Source organism: Dendrobates tinctorius, unplaced genomic scaffold (genome assembly GCF_039654945.1).
Source record: "Dendrobates tinctorius isolate UK_male_01 unplaced genomic scaffold, ASM3965494v1 ptg000028l, whole genome shotgun sequence".
Classification (NCBI taxonomy): domain Eukaryota; kingdom Metazoa; phylum Chordata; class Amphibia; order Anura; family Dendrobatidae; genus Dendrobates; species Dendrobates tinctorius.
In genome coordinates, this window is record NW_027361696.1 from 38,756,639 (window position 1) to 38,773,532 (window position 16,894).

At 42.8% G+C, this 16,894-nt stretch overlaps 1 protein-coding gene across 1 annotated transcript in view; it reads left to right on the forward strand.

The window, feature by feature from the left end:
• The window catches only part of LOC141085296 (free fatty acid receptor 2-like), a 31,727-nt gene extending 19,386 nt beyond the window's left edge, over positions 1–12,341 (forward strand). The window contains exon 2 of the mRNA XM_073570575.1: positions 7,692–12,341. Within this exon, the coding sequence (XP_073426676.1) occupies positions 7,692–8,667 (976 nt within the window). The 3' untranslated portion in view covers positions 8,668–12,341. The remainder of the gene's footprint in view (positions 1–7,691) is intronic.
• Positions 12,342–16,894: the final 4,553 nt, after the last annotated feature.

The window sequence follows — 16,894 nt, forward strand, 5'->3', positions numbered from 1 at the left end:
TGAACAAGTCCTGCTCCCCAGCAGCGACTCAAGGGGGCTTTTGCCAGACCCGCAATTTGCCAAAGCCACCATTTTGATTTCCTGGTTGCCTGAGCAGATGCCCCAGACCCTGATAACTGCTGCTGCTGCAGCGGCTCTAACACACCATGCCACTCCCCACTCACCTCAGTGAGGCCCGGCAGCAAATATTCACAGGTCTCCACATGGCCAAAGCTCACCAGAAAAAAAAAATGTATGGTTGGTGATAATGTCAAGGTCACGCGTGTCTCTCGACGCAGCGAGTACCGCAAGGCGAACCCATTTGACACACATGACCCTGGATACCCCGCCTCCAGTTGGGCGAATTTAAATAATAGGACGTGCAGCTGGATACACCGCCTTCAACTGGTGAATGTAGATATTACACGTATATATAAAGTAGTCTGGAAACCCTGCCTCCAGTAAGGCGAATTTAAATAATAAAGGGGGAACCTGGGTAACATTAACAATGGTGGGCCCTGCAATAGGGAATAGGGAAGTGGAGACCTCCTGAACTTGTACATAGGTGGCAGTATTATAGTAGTTAGATTTTTGTACATAGGGGCAGTATTATAGTAGTTATATTCTTGTACATAGGGGCAGTATTATTGTAGTTATATTCTTGTACATAGGCGGCAGTATTATAGTAGTTATATTTTTGTACATAGGGGCAGTATTATAGTAGATATATCTGTGCACAGAAGAAAGATCCTTACAGGTAATGTGGGAGCTATGATTACTCTTGCATTATGATGGGAGGGTCATTGATAGTGAAACAATAAACTTAGTTAGCCTTATTAAGATTAGTATCAGAATATTATGAAATTCAACTGTTTCAGAATTACATTTTCCTGTTTGGATGGAAATAAAACCCTCCTTGTGAAATCCCGTAAATCCTCAGTGTCCTCAGTTTTGCTGTATGCTTTATGAACGCTTGTTGATTTCATTGCTGGATGCACACACAATATTACCTCCAATTTTTCGACAATTTCATGTACCTACATTTCTTTTCAGTGGCAGCTGTGTCAATACGACTTGTTTATGGACAGCACAGTATTAGGACAGATTGGGAGAGGATATCAGCAGTCAGACTAGCGGCCAGATAAAAGATGCACTGCCTTATCAGATGCTATGTTGACTCTGCCCACATCATGTAATCTGGCTACAAGCAGAATAATTAAAATGGAAGTTCAACTGATAAAAAAATGCATTATGGATAAATTAATGAACTTTTAAAAATAATATTAAACGGCCTGCTTGGGGAATTAATTAACTTCTTTACCCCAAGGGTGGTTTGCACGTTAATGACCGGGTCAATTTTTACAATTGTGACCACTGTCCCTTTATGAGGTAATAACTCTGGAACGCTTCAATGGATCCTGGTGATTCTGAGAATGTTTTCTCATGACCTATTGTACTTCAAGATAGAGGTATAGTTTCTTTGATATTACTTGTGTTTATTTGTAAAAAAAAAATGGAAATTTGGCGAAAATTTAGAAAATTTAGCAATTTTCTAAATTTGAATTTTCATGATCTTAAATCACAGAGATATGTCACACAAAATACTTAATAAGTAACATTTCCCATATGTCTACTTTACATCAGCACAATATTGGAACCAAATTTTTTTTGTTAGGAAGTTATAAGGGTTAAACAGCGATTTCACATTTTTACAACACCATTTTTTTTAGGGCCCACATCACATTTGAAGAAACTTTGAGGGGTCTATATAATAGAAAATACCCAAAAGTTACACCATTGTAAAAACGGCACCCCTCAAGGTGCTCAAAACCACATTCAAGAAGTTTATTAACCCTTAAGGTGCTTCACAGGAATTTCAGAATGTTTAAAAAAAGAACATTTAACTTTTTTCACAAAAAATTTACTTCAGATCCAAATTTTTTATTTTACTAATTGTAACAGGATAATTTGGACCTCAAAAGTTGCTGCACAATTTGTCCTGAGTACGTTGATACCCCATATGTGCAGGTAAACCACTGTGTGGGCGCATGGCAGATCTCGGAAGGAAAGGAGCGCCGTGTTTGACTGTTTCAACGCAAAATTGGCTGGAATTGAGATCGGATGCCATGTCTTGTTTGGAGAGCCCCTGATGTGCCTAAACAGTGGAACCCCCCACAAGTGACCCCATTTAGGAAACTAGACCCTCCAAGGAACTTATCTACATGTGTGGTGAGCAACTTGAACCCCCAAGTGCTTCACAGAAGTTTATAACGTAGAGCCGTGAAAATAAATTATATTTTTTTCCTCAAAAATTATTTTTCGCCCCCAATTTTTTATTTTACCAAGGGTAACAGGAGAAATTTGACCCCAAAATTGTTGTGCAATTTCTCTTGAGTACACCGATACCCCATATGTAGGGGAATACTACTTTTGAGGCACAGTGCAAAACTCAGAAGGGAAGAGGCACCATATTAGAGTTCAAATTTTGCTGGAATGGTTTGAGGGTGCCATGTCACATTGGCAGAGCCCCTGAGGTGCCAGAACAACAGAAACTCCCTATATGTGAACTCCTTTTACAACTACACTCCCCATTTAATTCATCTAGGGGTGTACTGATCATTTTAAAACCACGGGTGCCTCTCAGAATTTTATACCACTGAGGTGTGAAGAAAGAATAAATTACATTTATACCACTAAAAAAAATTTTAGCCCCAACTTTTTTATTTTTTCTAAGGGCTAATAGGAAATTTTTTTACAACAAACTGGGATCCATTTTTTCCGGAGTGTGCCAATACCCTACATGTAATTGGGAAATATTTTTTCCAGCACAGTGCAAAACTCTGAAGACAATTAGCACCAGATTTTACTGTAATGGTTTGCAGGTGCCATGACCCACTGGGAGTGCCCATGAGGTGCCAGAACAGCAGAACCTCCCATATGTGACCCCATTTTACGAACTACACCTCTCAATGACTTCATAGAGGGGTGCAGTGATCATACTGACACCATTGGTATGTCACAGAATTTTATACCTTGGGCAGTGAAGACAAAATAACTACATTTTTACCACCAATATTTAGTTTTAGCCAAAAATTTTACATTTTCACACAGGAAGTGGGTAAAAATAGCACCAAAATTTGTTCCACAATTTCTACTGCACGTGGCAATACCCCATATTTGGCTGTACAGTACTACTTAGCCATGCAAAGAGACTCGGGAGGAATAGAGCGCTGTTTGCCTAATCAAGTGAATGGGTCTGTGCACATGTCAGTGTCTCCGTTGGCGAAACTCGCTGACATGTCCGTTTTTTAATGTCAGCACGGGCCACAAAACATCCCGCACACGTGCATACACAACACACATGGATGTCATCCATGTGACATGCATTGGCGCTGGGGAAGAAGCATTACAGTATGTGCTGTTCCCCAGCGCCGGGTGCTGAACATGGCTCTCATCATTCTCCCATGCTCTGCCGGCGATCGGCACGAGCAGGGGAGAATGACGAAAGTTACATTTAAGTGATAAAAGAGACAGCAGGGGGTGGCTGATGGGACTATTACTCCCATCAGCCTACCCCTGCTGCTGCTAATAACAGTGACAACAGGAGAGGCTGATGGGGGTATTCATCAGTCATCACCTGCGCTATTAATAAATAAATTAAAAAAAGCAGGGGTTCCCCTGTATTTTCTCTAACCAGCCAGGCAAAACTCATAGCTGGGGGCTGCAATCCTCGGCTGTCATCTTCAGCAAGGCTGGTTGTCAAGAATAGAGGGATTCCCACGCTGGGTTTTTAAATTATTTAAATAAATATTTTTTTTTTAAAAACAGCATGGGGTTCCCCCGCATTTTTGGCAACCAACCTTGATAAAGCTCACAGCTGGGGGCTGGTATTCTCAGGCTGGTAAGGGATAATGGATATTGACCTCCCCAGCCTAAAAAAAAGCAGCCTACAGCTGCCGAGAAAAGGCACATTTATTAGATGCACCAATTCTGGTGCTTTGCCCGGCTCTTCCCACTTGCCCTGTAGTGGTGGCAAGTGGAGTTCATATTTGTGGGGTTGATGTCACCTTTGTAATGTATTTCCTACCCCTCATAAACAGAGGGGTAGGAAAGAGGCGTAGTCAGGTCACGGTTAGAGGTCAGAATTCCATGAAGGTAGCAGATCAAGACAAAGGCTAGGCAAAGGGATGGTCAAAGTCAAGGTCCAAAGGGGGCTAGGCAAATGGATGGTCAAAGGCAAAGTCCAAAGTCGGATTGTAACAAGGGGGCATGGGGTGGTAGTCATAGCTGAGTCCACTAAGTCACAGACAGTGAGCACCCCAGTCCCTTGCACATGAATAGACAGTTCCAGTCCCAGCCATAGATCACAGTGTGAATCACGGCTGCTCTCCACGTTGGCACGGCATCCTCCAGATGCCCAACACGTCACTCTTTAGGGCTCAATAGTGGCAACTTGTTTAATGAAGATAAAGAATGGAGGAAGATAACAATTCCTGAACTGTCCCTATTCAAAGATGCTGATCCTTCGGCCGCAGCAGCCAAAGCATCAGCTCCCAACGGCTCCTGGAAGTCACCTGGAGGGCACTATCACAGCGTCTGTGCCATGTTCCACTGCCCGGCAGTCCTTGGCAGCTTAAAGTCCCCAGCCGGAGGTCCCTTCTGTCCCAGATGGGGAAACATACCCTGTCTCAAGCTAGTCCAGCCTCCTCCTGTTCACCACTTCTGTCCCTAATCTAAACATAGGCATAGAATTAAAGAGAAGCAGGCAGTGGTAATATACATTGACACAGCAGAAATAAAGCATTACACATTACACGATACATATAAGGGAACCATTGGGGGTCGCATGGGCTCCGTTTATAGGAGAGGGGAGGTAAATGAAGGTATTCAACACCTCCTTACAGTGCAACAAAAGATCAGAAGATCAGAGCACTGGAAAACAAGGCACACACACACCACCAAGCTAAAGCTACAACTGATAATGATCAGACACTGACAGCAAGCTGGTGGTTGGACAATCATTCAATATCAGACAAGTTGGAAACTCGTCAATTGCATCCTATGCATGTCTTACATCTATTAATGAGAAGCTGATTGATGCAAATTATCTTATCAACATCGGCATTTAATTGAATATATTTATTACCATGCTCGTGACAGATGCTGACCCGCCGAGAAAGGAACGGTTTAATTAAAATCTGTCTCAACAGATTGCTTCATAGGGAGTCGTATAATAAAAGTTCATGAGGATATTTTCATATCCGGTTTGAAAATCTTTATTGTTTAATAGGAAAATAAAAAATATATATTTTGTTAAAAACAGGTCAGGAAGAAACAGGAGTCAGTAAGCTGTGATCACTGGGCAGAAACCCTGAGAACGTCTTCTTCATCCATGGCTCTTCATTTGATTAGCTGGCCTGGCGTGACATCTTTGTTGCGGATGACACACATGTGACATTGCACTAGGCCGGTTAATCAAAAGAAAAGCTGCGAATGCTGTCAGATAAAGGGTGGTTCTTAGGATTCCCATTCAGCGGCCAATGAACATTGATGTGACCACGAGACCGATTCCTTCATATCAATTAGCCCCAAATATGGTTACTCACGCAGAGTAAAATAAAGCTGAATTATACAGAATTGTGAACAAAAGGAAAATTAACAAAACTACTCCAATGTATTGTTCATGCGCTCTTCCTTTTAAACCTCAGTATTATAATATTTCTGCCCATGATATCACTTGTATCTTGTGTTTTTCTCCAGTTTTATCCTGTGTAGACTATCTCTAATTTTTAGTTGTTTCTGAGTTCGTGGATGAAGTCTGTCTGCTATGATGTCTCCCATACACAAACATGAGCAGTGTAGCTGTGAATACAACACTGAGCTAAAATAAAACACTTGAAAGCAGTAGCATAGAGGCATTATTGAGCTGTACTGAACAATGTAGCTGTGAATAAAACACAGAGCTAAAATAAAACACTTGAAAGCAGCAGCATAGAGGCATTATTCAGCAGTAATGAGCAATGTTGTGAATCCAACACTGAGCTAAAATAAAACACTAGAAATCAGCAGCATAGAGGCATTATTCAGCTGTTCTGAGCAATGTAGCTGTGAATCCAACACTAAGCTAAGATAAAACACTTGAAAGCAGCAACATAGAGGCATTATTCAGCAGTACTTGTCATGAACACCGCACGACACTCGCTCACTGAGCCAGTGCACATGTCCTGAGTACAAAAAACTGTGCTCAAAGGTACCTGTGGAGCAGGGCAGCAGCGGTGACAATGTGTGCTTCAAACTATCAGGACCTGAAGCATGTGACTGCTGGGGGCGTGGCCTAAGCTCCACAGAGCTAGGAGCTGCAGGGAAACTCCTAGAAAGGTAACTACGGGACAAGTTACAAAGGTGCATAGACAGGGGCGGAAACCAGATCAAGCCGGGGTCAATGCACGAGATAGCAGGACAGTACCAAAGGGTTAGACAGAGTGGATAGTCAGGACGTAGCAATAGATCAGAAAACCAGAACGGGCAATAGACGGTACAATAGGGGCAAACAGTAGCGGTGTAACAATAGCCAAGCCAGGAGGTCAGAACCAGAGAAGACTATAGTACCTAAAACGTGAGATGGAGTTCAGAGTGAGGGGACAGGCCGGGTCAAACACGGGAATCAAACAAGCAATGCAGTACATGCACACCAGGGGGGTCGATCAGACACACAGCCAGAATAACAGTATAGCTGACAGAGAATGCTAGTCTGGAGTGAGTATAAATACCCCTCCCAGATCCAAAGAGAGGCCGGCAAAAGTTAACCCTGTGATAACAGTACATTAACCATGTCCTAACCATGACAGTACTGAGCAATGTTGTTGGAAATCCGACACTGATCTAAAATAACACACTAGAAAGCAGCAGCATAGAGGCATTATTCAGCTGTACAGAGCAATGTAGCTGTGAATCCAACACTGAGCTAAGATAAAACACTTGAAAGCAGCAGCATAGAGGCATTATTCAGCAGTACTGAGCAATGTTGTTGTGAATCCAACACCGATCTAAAATAACACACTAGAAAGCAGCATAGAAGCATTATTCAGCAGTACTGAGCAATGTAGCTGTGAATCCATCACTGGGAGGAGATAAAATGCTTACTAGAAATCGGTGACACTAGTTTATCTGTGTCTGTGCTTCTTGTTTTCAATCTACTTTTCATTCATCATAAACGGCTGAAATCTGACTCTTCAGTGATCCATCAGTCCTTCCTGTTTAGACCAATGTAGATATTAATAGTGAATTACCAGTTCAGAAACCTGGGTGTTGAGATAAAGTGGCTCAAAAGTGGAAAAGATGTTTCTGATATATTACAAAGTTTCTTATAATCACTTGAACTATTGGTTTATGCTGTTTAAATGACAGTGAGGATTTAGTTTCTTGCAAATGGTAATTTTAGGTTTACTATGTAGTCAGTGAGAGGTGACAAAACATCAGTATCGGAGGATCGTTGATTGGGAACTGTTATACCTAACAGTCACATGCCCTTTTTTATGGGGATGTTCTCAGGGCAGATCAGTATGTCTTAATTGTCATGGGTCAGACCCTACTTGCAATCATATGAAGGTAATGTCAAAAATGTCAACATGTACTGTAGGTCAACCTTAGTGATCATAAATTTCCTATACTTGTTAATAATTTTTTTTATACTTTGTTGTTGTTTTTTTCAGGGGCTTTCAAATTGTTCCACAGAACAATCAGTTAGTCCTGGCCGTCTACATTTTCACTTTCCTGACCGGTCTACCTTCCAACGTGTTGGCTTTCTACGCTTTCCAAGTCAAGGTTCGTAAGAAGCCAACTCCAGTGGACATCCTTCTCCTCAACCTGACCATCTCAGACCTCGTCTTGCTCCTTTTCCTTCCTCTGAAGATGCGGGAAGCTGCCTCCGGAATGGTTTGGGATATGCCATTTTTTCTTTGTCCTCTTACAGGTTTTTTCTATTACAGTAGCATCTACATCAGCACGTTGTTCCTCATGGCCATCAGCGTAGAACGTTATCTTGGAGTGGCTTTTCCAATTAAATACAAACTCCACCGAAAACCTTCCTACGCAATATTCGCCAGCATCATCTTCTGGTTTCTAGCCTGTGCTCACTGCAGCATTGTGTATGTGGTCCAGTACTCTATACCCCACAATGTTGCCGCCACCAATGAAACCAAATGCTATGAGCAATTTAGTAAGGAGCAACTTAGGATTCTTCTCCCGGTACGTCTGGAGCTTGGTGTGGTACTCTTCTTCATTCCATTCATTATAACTCTTTTTTGTTACATAAACTTTGTACGGATTCTGCTGTCCCTACCCAACATCCAGAAGAAGAGGAAGCAGCGAGCCATCGGCTTGGCCTTGGCCACTCTTGCCAACTTTTGCATCTGCTTCGCTCCATACAATATCTCTCATATCGTTGGATTCATACAGAATGAGAGTCCAACATGGAGGGTGAACGCTCTTCTGCTCAGCACATTCAATGCCGCGTTGGATCCAATAGTTTTCTATTACACATCAACGACGGTGAAGAACACTTTTTTCACCTTTGCAGCAAATATTTTTGTAAAATTAAGGAATGTCTGGCCATGTAAGATGCTCTGTTCTCCCCTGGATGATGCTCCATTTAGGAGAGAAAGCAATACAGAAAGGTCCTCCACCTAAGACTTAATGGACAATGGAGAATGTATGATATTCAGGAGAGATGGACTGTCCTTTCCTGTGAAAAATGTGCTTAGCTTAAAAAGCTTAAAGAGAGTCAAAGCTAAGAGACACTTTCATCATCAGGATTGTAAATCGTACAGATTGGAAGGAGACGTTGTAGAGCTCTGAAGAAATGAAGAAATCATGATGCTTTTGACAAGAAATGTATAATGTTGTGTATTTATAATAGCCCTGAATAGTTGATCAAATCAGAAATGTTATAATTGGTACAAATATTCCTGAGCTGCACTCACTATTCTGCTGGTGCAGTCACTGTGTACAAACATTACAATACTGATCCTGAGTTACATCCTGTATTATACTCCAGAGCTGCACTCACTATTCTGCTGGTGCAGTCACTGTGTACATACATTACATTACTGATCCTGAGTTACATCCTGTATTATACTCCAGAGCTGCACTCACTATTCTGCTGGTGTAGTCACTGTGTACATACATTACATTACTGATCCTGAGTTACATCCTGTATTATACTCCACAGCTGCACTCGCTATTCTGCTTGTGCAGTCACTGTGTACATACATTACATTACTGATCCTCAGTTACATCCTGTATTATACTCCGGAGCTGCACTCACTATTCTGCTGGTGCAGTCACTGTGTACATACATTACATTACTGATCCTGAGTTACATCCTGTATTATACTCCAGAGCTGCCCTCACTATTCTGCTGGTGCAGTCACTGTGTACATACATTCCATTACTTATCCTGTACTGATCCTGAGTTACATCCTGCATTATACCCCAGAGCTGTACTCACTATTCTGCTGGTGCAGTCACTGTGTACATACATTACATTACTGATCCTGAGTTACATCTTCCATTATACTACAGAGCTGCACTCACTATTCTGCTGGTGTAGTCACTGTGTACATACATTACATTACTGATCCTGAGTTACATCCTGTATTATACTCCAGAGCTGCACTCATTATTCTGCTGGTGCAGTATGTACATACATTACTGATCCTGAGTTACATCCTGTATTATACTTCAGAGCTGCACTCACTATTCTGCTGGTGGAGTCACTGTGTACATACATTACATTACTGATCCTGAGTTACATCCCGCATTATACCCCAGAGCTGCACTCACTATTCTGCTGCTGCAGTCACTGTGTACATACAGTACATTACATTATCCTGTGTTGATCCTGACTTACATCCTGTATTATACCCTAGAGCTGCACTCACTATTCTGCTGGAGCAGTCACTGTGTGCAAACATTACATTACTGATCCTGAGTTACATCCTGCATTATACCCCAGCGCTGCACTCACTATTCAGCTGCTGCAGTCACTGTGTACATACAGTACATTACATTATCCTGTATTGATCCTGAGTTACATCCTGTATTATACCCCAGAGCTGCACTCACTATTCAGCTGCTGCAGTCACTGTGTACATACAGTACATTACATTATCCTGTATTGATCCTGAGTTACATCCTGTATTATACCCCAGAGCTGCACTCACTGTTCTACTGGTGAAGTCACTGTGTACATACATTACTGATCCTGTACTGATTCTGAGTTACATCATGTATTATACTCCAGAGCTGCACTCACTATTCTGAGGGTGCAGTCACTGTGTACATACATTACATTACTGATCCTGAGTTACATCCTGTATTATACTCCAGAGCTGCACTCACTGTTCTGCTGGTGAAGTCACTGTGTACATACATTACATTACTGATCCTGAGTTACATCCTGTATTATACCCCAGAGCTGCACTCACTATTCTGCTGGTGAAGTCACTGTGTACATACATTACTGATCCTGTACTGATCCTGAGTTACATCATGTATTATACTCCAGAGCTGCACTCACTGTCCTGCTGGTGCAGTCACTGTGTACATACATTACATTACTGATCCTGAGTTACATCCTGTATTATACCCCAGAGCTGCACTCACTGTTCTGCTGGTGAAGTCACTGTGTACATACATTACTGATCCTGTACTGATCCTGAGTTACATCATGTATTATACTCCAGAGCTGCACTCACTATTCTGCGGGTGCAGTCGCTGTGTACATACATTACATTACTGATCCTGAGTTACATCCTGTATTATACCTGAGAGCTGCACTCACTGTTCTGCTGGTGAAGTCACTGTGTACATACATTACTGATCCTGTACTGATCCTGAGTTACATCATGTATTATACTCCAGAGCTGCACTCACTATTCTGCGGGTGCTGTCGCTGTGTACATACATTACATTACTGATCCGGAGTTACATCCTGTATTATACCTCAGAGCTGCACTCACTGTTCTGCTGGTGAAGTCACTATGTACATACATTACTGATCCTGTACTGATCCTGAGTTACATTATGTATTATACTCCAGAGATGCACTCATTATTCTGCTGGTGCAGTCGCTGTGTACATACATTACATTACTGATCCTGAGTTACATCCTGTATTATACCCCAGAGCAGCACTCACTATTCTGCTGGTGCAGTCACTGTGTACATACATTACAGTGTTTACCCCATACTGATCCTGAGTTACATCCTGTATTATACTCCAGAGGTGCACTCACTGTTCTGCTGGTGCACTCACTGTTTACATACATTAGTGAGAATAGCAGCGCCAGACATTAAATAGTGAGAGGGGCTTTTTTGAGTTTTTTATTAGGGTTTTTGACTACACGGGTCGGAGACATTTGGACCTTCTGCTCCTGGAGGCCAAGTATAAGATGATAGCAGCTCAAGTTTGATTTTTTTATCGTATTTATTTGTTTTTATTGATCCATTTTATCTTCCCAAAAATATCGTAATTGTCCATTTTATGGGCTTGGAGCGTATTCCGATTAATGTTTATATTACTTTTCTACAAATGCCCTATAAAACCGGTCTTACAACATAACCACTTCCCAGTTTAATTTTTCTAATACTTGATGCTCTTATCTATGTGACCTACTTGTATGTGTTGTGCTACTGAGGACTGTACAGAAAATGGCGTATTTATGGTCTCACATAAGGAATCTGTACAGGGGTAGACAAGCAAGCAATCCATATTCTGCTTCCATTTAAGGGAAATCTGTCACCAGGTTTTGACATCTGAGAGCAGCATGATGTAGGGGCAGAGACCCTGATTCCAGAGATGTATTTGCTTACTGGACAGGTAGCTGCAGTTTTGATAAAATCCCTTTTTTTCTCTGCTGCAGATCTATCAGTTCTCTGAATGCTCAGCTCTGTATAACCCTGCCCAAATCACTGATTGGCTGCTTTCTGTGTACACTGTGCATAGGCAGAACACTGCCAATCAGTGGTAGAGCATGGTTGGACTACATTGCAGCAGTTTTACTGCTCCTCTAGTAGTCATCTTCTGTTGCTAAAACAGTGATTTTACAAAAATTACAGCAAGCAACCAAGTAAGTGATACATCCCCCGAATCAGGGTCTCTGTCCCTACATCATTCTGCTTTCAAATTAGATAATAAAACCCTGCCGATAGATATTTTTTAAGCAACCAATGAAAGTTGCATTGTGATTGGTTAAAAAAAATAATAGAGGAATTTTGATTAGTTGATATGAGCAATGTATCCACTTAGGGAACTTCATATATGGAGACCACTCTGCTTGTGAATCAAAGAGAATATGAATATTATGTGCAATGCAAAATAAAGATATTTTTCAACATAAAGAATTTTGTGTAAATATTTTTTTCAATGGGTGAAAATAAAAAGTTTTCCTTTCATTGGAAGAAGAGATTTTTTGGGGAACCTCCAATTTATGCTCCTATTTTCTGAGGTTGCTGTACTTGCACACAATGTGTTTATCAGGAGGATTTTTTCTGGAACACCACCTGAAAAAGCTATAAAAAACATAAAAAAGAATGAACATATGCACAACTATGTCAAAGCGACTCGCGGCACATACAGCATGTCCTCCGTAGTCTTAACTTTTACTTTTAACCTCTTCATTGTCCGAACCACCATTCTGCAGCTGGCGACCAATAAATCCTTATCTACCTTATAAATAAAATTAAAAACTTTCAAAAAACAATGAAATTGACACTTTAGGGAAAAAACCCTGTTGGTGTGCACATATTCTAAGGATGAAAGGAGACATATAATGTCCTGGTAGTCGAAGACAGGGGCTTTTTTTTTATACATTTATTTAATTTTACCCACTTTTCATTTTATCATGTATTTATTTGTCATTTATTTCACATATTGCATCCCCAAAATGTCATCAAAGAACTTTGGGGAAACATTTCAACATTTAAATACTTTTTTTTATTTGATTTCCCCTGTAACTTGTTGCTCTTATATTGGCCCCAGTTACAGGGGAAAAATTAAAAGCTAGGATTCCTGTTCTCTCTCTATACCAAGCTGTCAATTGTATGGAGGTGGCGGCATCATTTTTTCAGACTAACAATAAACTCCATAGATGTCATGGTCAATAGTGATCGCCTCATCTAAGTGGTTACACAAAGGGAAGCTTTCTTTGTCAATCAATGCACCTCCTCAATGGAAGGATGTCCTGCATATCAATTCTGCCATCTCTATCTGGGCCAGATATGGGATTGCTTCCTAAATATTGGTGTAGACCCTTGTGGCACATTCTAGCCTTTTCCACTGTGCTCCAGCACCGGAAAAACATGACTGATACTCAAGATGTTGTACGATCTAAAAGTAAAAATTACCTAGATAATTGTAATTGAAATTTGTACAATATGTATTTTTACAAGGGACTAATGTTTCGGAAAAGGTTATTTTACAAGGTTGCCTGTCAGTGGCGTAACTACAAAGTTATGGGCCCCGGTGCAAACTTTCAAATGGGGCCCCCCATGCCAAAATACACGCACATCTCCGCTCCGTACATCTCGTACATGCACATCTCCACTCCGTACACCTTGCACACGCACGGCTCCACTCCGTACACTCCGCACACCTCGTACACGCACCTCTTCGCTCCGTACACCTCGTAAATGCACATCTCCACTCCGTACACCTTGTACACGCGCGGGGCCACTCCGTACACCTGGTACACACATATCTCCACTCCTTACACCTCGTACATGCACATCTCCACTCCTTACACCTCGTACACACGTGGCTCCGCACACCTCGTACACGCACATCTCACTCTGTACACCTCGTACACACGCGGCTCCGCTTCGCACACCTCGTACATACGCGGCTCCGCTCCGCACACACAAGGCTCCTCTCTGTCCACCTCATACACATGCGGCTCCGCTCCATACACCTCGTACACACACGGCTCCTCTCCGTCCACCTCAAATACAGGCAGCACCACTCCGTACACTTAGTACTCACACGGCTCCGCTTCGTACACACACGGTTCCGCTCTGCATACCTCGCACTCACACGGCTGCACTCCATACACTTCGTACACACATGGCTCCTCTCCGTCCACCTCATACACATGCGGCTCCGCTCCATACACTTCGCACACACACGGCTCCTCTCCGCATACCTTGTACACACACGGCTGCGCTCCATACACTTCATACACACACGACTCTTCTCCGTACACCTCGTACACACAGGGCTCCGCTCCGTACACCTTGTACACACACGGCTCTGCTCCGTACATCTCGTACACACACGGCTCCGCTCCGTACACCTCGTACACACGGCTCTGCTCCGTACACCTCGTACACACATGGCTCCGCTCCGTACACACGGCTCTGCTCCGTACACCTCCTACACACATCTTCCCTCCGTACACCTCATACACACACAGCTCTGCTACATCCACCCTGTAAACCCCTCCTGACCACACACATAAACTTCACCTCATCCAGCACCATGACAACCAGCACAGCAGAGTCCTGCAGACATGGAGGTCCCTGATCATGTGACCCCTGACTCCTCCCCTCCTGTGGCCTCATCACAAGTCCTGTGTGCACACTGGAGAAAACAGCCTAGCGATGGGCTGCTGTCAATGCGGTGGGTCTCTGCGGGAGGGCGAGGATGGGGTGCATAGGGGGCGTGACAGCTCAGTGCAGTGCGGGACACAGGTGGGGGGGTCAAAAATGAGACTGTTCCACGAGAATCGGGACAATTGGGAGATATACCTGCGGGGCCCTTCTGCCCGGGCCCGGTTGCAGTGGGGACTCCTGCGACCGTGATAGTTACGCCCCAGGCTAGAGGTTATGAAGGTTTACAGGGAGTAGAGTCACGATTTGTCTGGCTCCCTGGTGCTTTGTCGAATAAGGAGTGGGACAGAGATAACATTTTTACCCTATAAATTAATTGCATTTATTGTGTTTGCTACTTCATATGAGGAATAAAATGATCCACCCTCTTTGTATTAATACACTTGTCTCATTGTAGCCGTGGAGAGTAGCCAGTGGGTCCTTGTTGATGTCCACCTCCCAATATAAGTGACAGTGCTGTATTCTTCCGATAAGCAGATTGTATTTCACAGAGAATAGAAGATTATAAGGAACATGTTTGGGAGGAAATTAAAAATCAGATAGAAAACTGCTCCATACACCTTGTACACACATGGCTCTGCTAAATCCACCCTGTAAACCCCTCCTGACCCCACACATAAACTTACCCTCATCCAGCACCATGACAACCAGCACAGCAAAGTCCTGCATACACTGAGGCCCCTGATCATGTGACCCCTGACTTCTCCCCTCCTGTGACCTCTGCACAGGTCCTGTGCACACAGAACAGCCATTGCACACTCCTGAATGTGCACCTTCCCTCTTCTAGCCTGCCTGGCAGCCAATCAAAGCACGGAGATCCACAACCAATGAGCGGCTGCAGCTCCCAGAGGCTGCTACTCCCCTGACACGCCCACTACACGGCTCACATTGGAAGTGCAAACTCGTGAGTGGGCCCCTAAGTACTCCAGGCCCCGTTGCAGCTGCGAAATCTGAGACCGCGGTAGTTATGCCCCTGTTGCCTATTTACAAATTAACTGGACTCTTTGTCCTCAATGAATGGATCTAAGCTGGTATCAGATAACAACTAGGAGAGACACAATGCCTTGTCCGCTGCCTCCTATTTACTCTAGGATTGGTGCGTAATAAAGTTTTATATGTATTGATATCAACATCCGCCTCCTTTGACTGAGGATTTCAAGTCATCAGTTTAAGTAGATTTTTTGTTGTTTTTTTAATGGACTTCAGCTCGATCTGAAGCCACCGATACTTGATGGATAAGCAATATGTAAGAAGAATGCTCTTGTTCAAGCCTAGATAGGTCCACCAGGGTCTTCTCCACTGTTATCTTGATAGCATAAAGCCATCAAGGTCCTGGTCTTCCTCTTTGCCTTGATCCTTCTATTCTACCAAACATGATATCCTTCTCCAGTGATTGCTCTCTTTGATGCATCCACAGTGAGAAAGTCATAGGTTGGTGATCCTTGCTTTGAGTTACATGTCTGGCTTGATTGGTTACAGAATTTGTTTGTTCTTCTTGCCATCCATGGTATTGATATCATCCTTCTACAGCACCACATTTTGAAGGTGTCGATTCATATTCTGTTTTGTTTCTTTATCGTCCAGGTTTCCCATTAGTTTGTTAAATAGCTAAATATGTATGAGCCGTGTCTTCATTACCAGTGAAATGTTCCTCAATTTGAAGACCTTGTCCAGTGACTTCATTGTTGATTTGCCCATAGCTATTCTCCTACTGACTTCCGATGTTGTTGCTGCATCTTGAGTGATCAATGATCCTAGTAGGTTGAAGTTCTTTACAAAGGTCTTGAGGTATGACGTGGGGTGTGTTGAGCTGCATGTGACTGCATACAATATGATATGCGTCAAGGCATGCTCCATGTGGCACGTGACGTCATGGGGTCTACAGAGCCAAAGACTGAAGTCACCAAAGTCACCATAGACCTGGAACGAAGAGTAAATATAAAAGATGAAAAATACATGAGAAGAGTTGATTGGAGGACCAGCGGTGACAGGAGAGGTAATAGGATAGACAAGGAGAGGTGATTATAAGAGGGGATGTTTTTCATCACCTTCCCAGTAGATAAAGTTTTCTTCAAACTTAATAGTGTGTTGATTCAGCTCTCCAATAATAATAAAAGGAGTATGAAGACTGTGTCCTCCAATGATGATGAGATGTGTATTTCAGACAATGGTTTTTACTGTTGAAATCTCTTTGCTAGCTCCATCCTCAATAATGAGAAGACTCTCCTGAATCTGTCCAAGTCTACGCA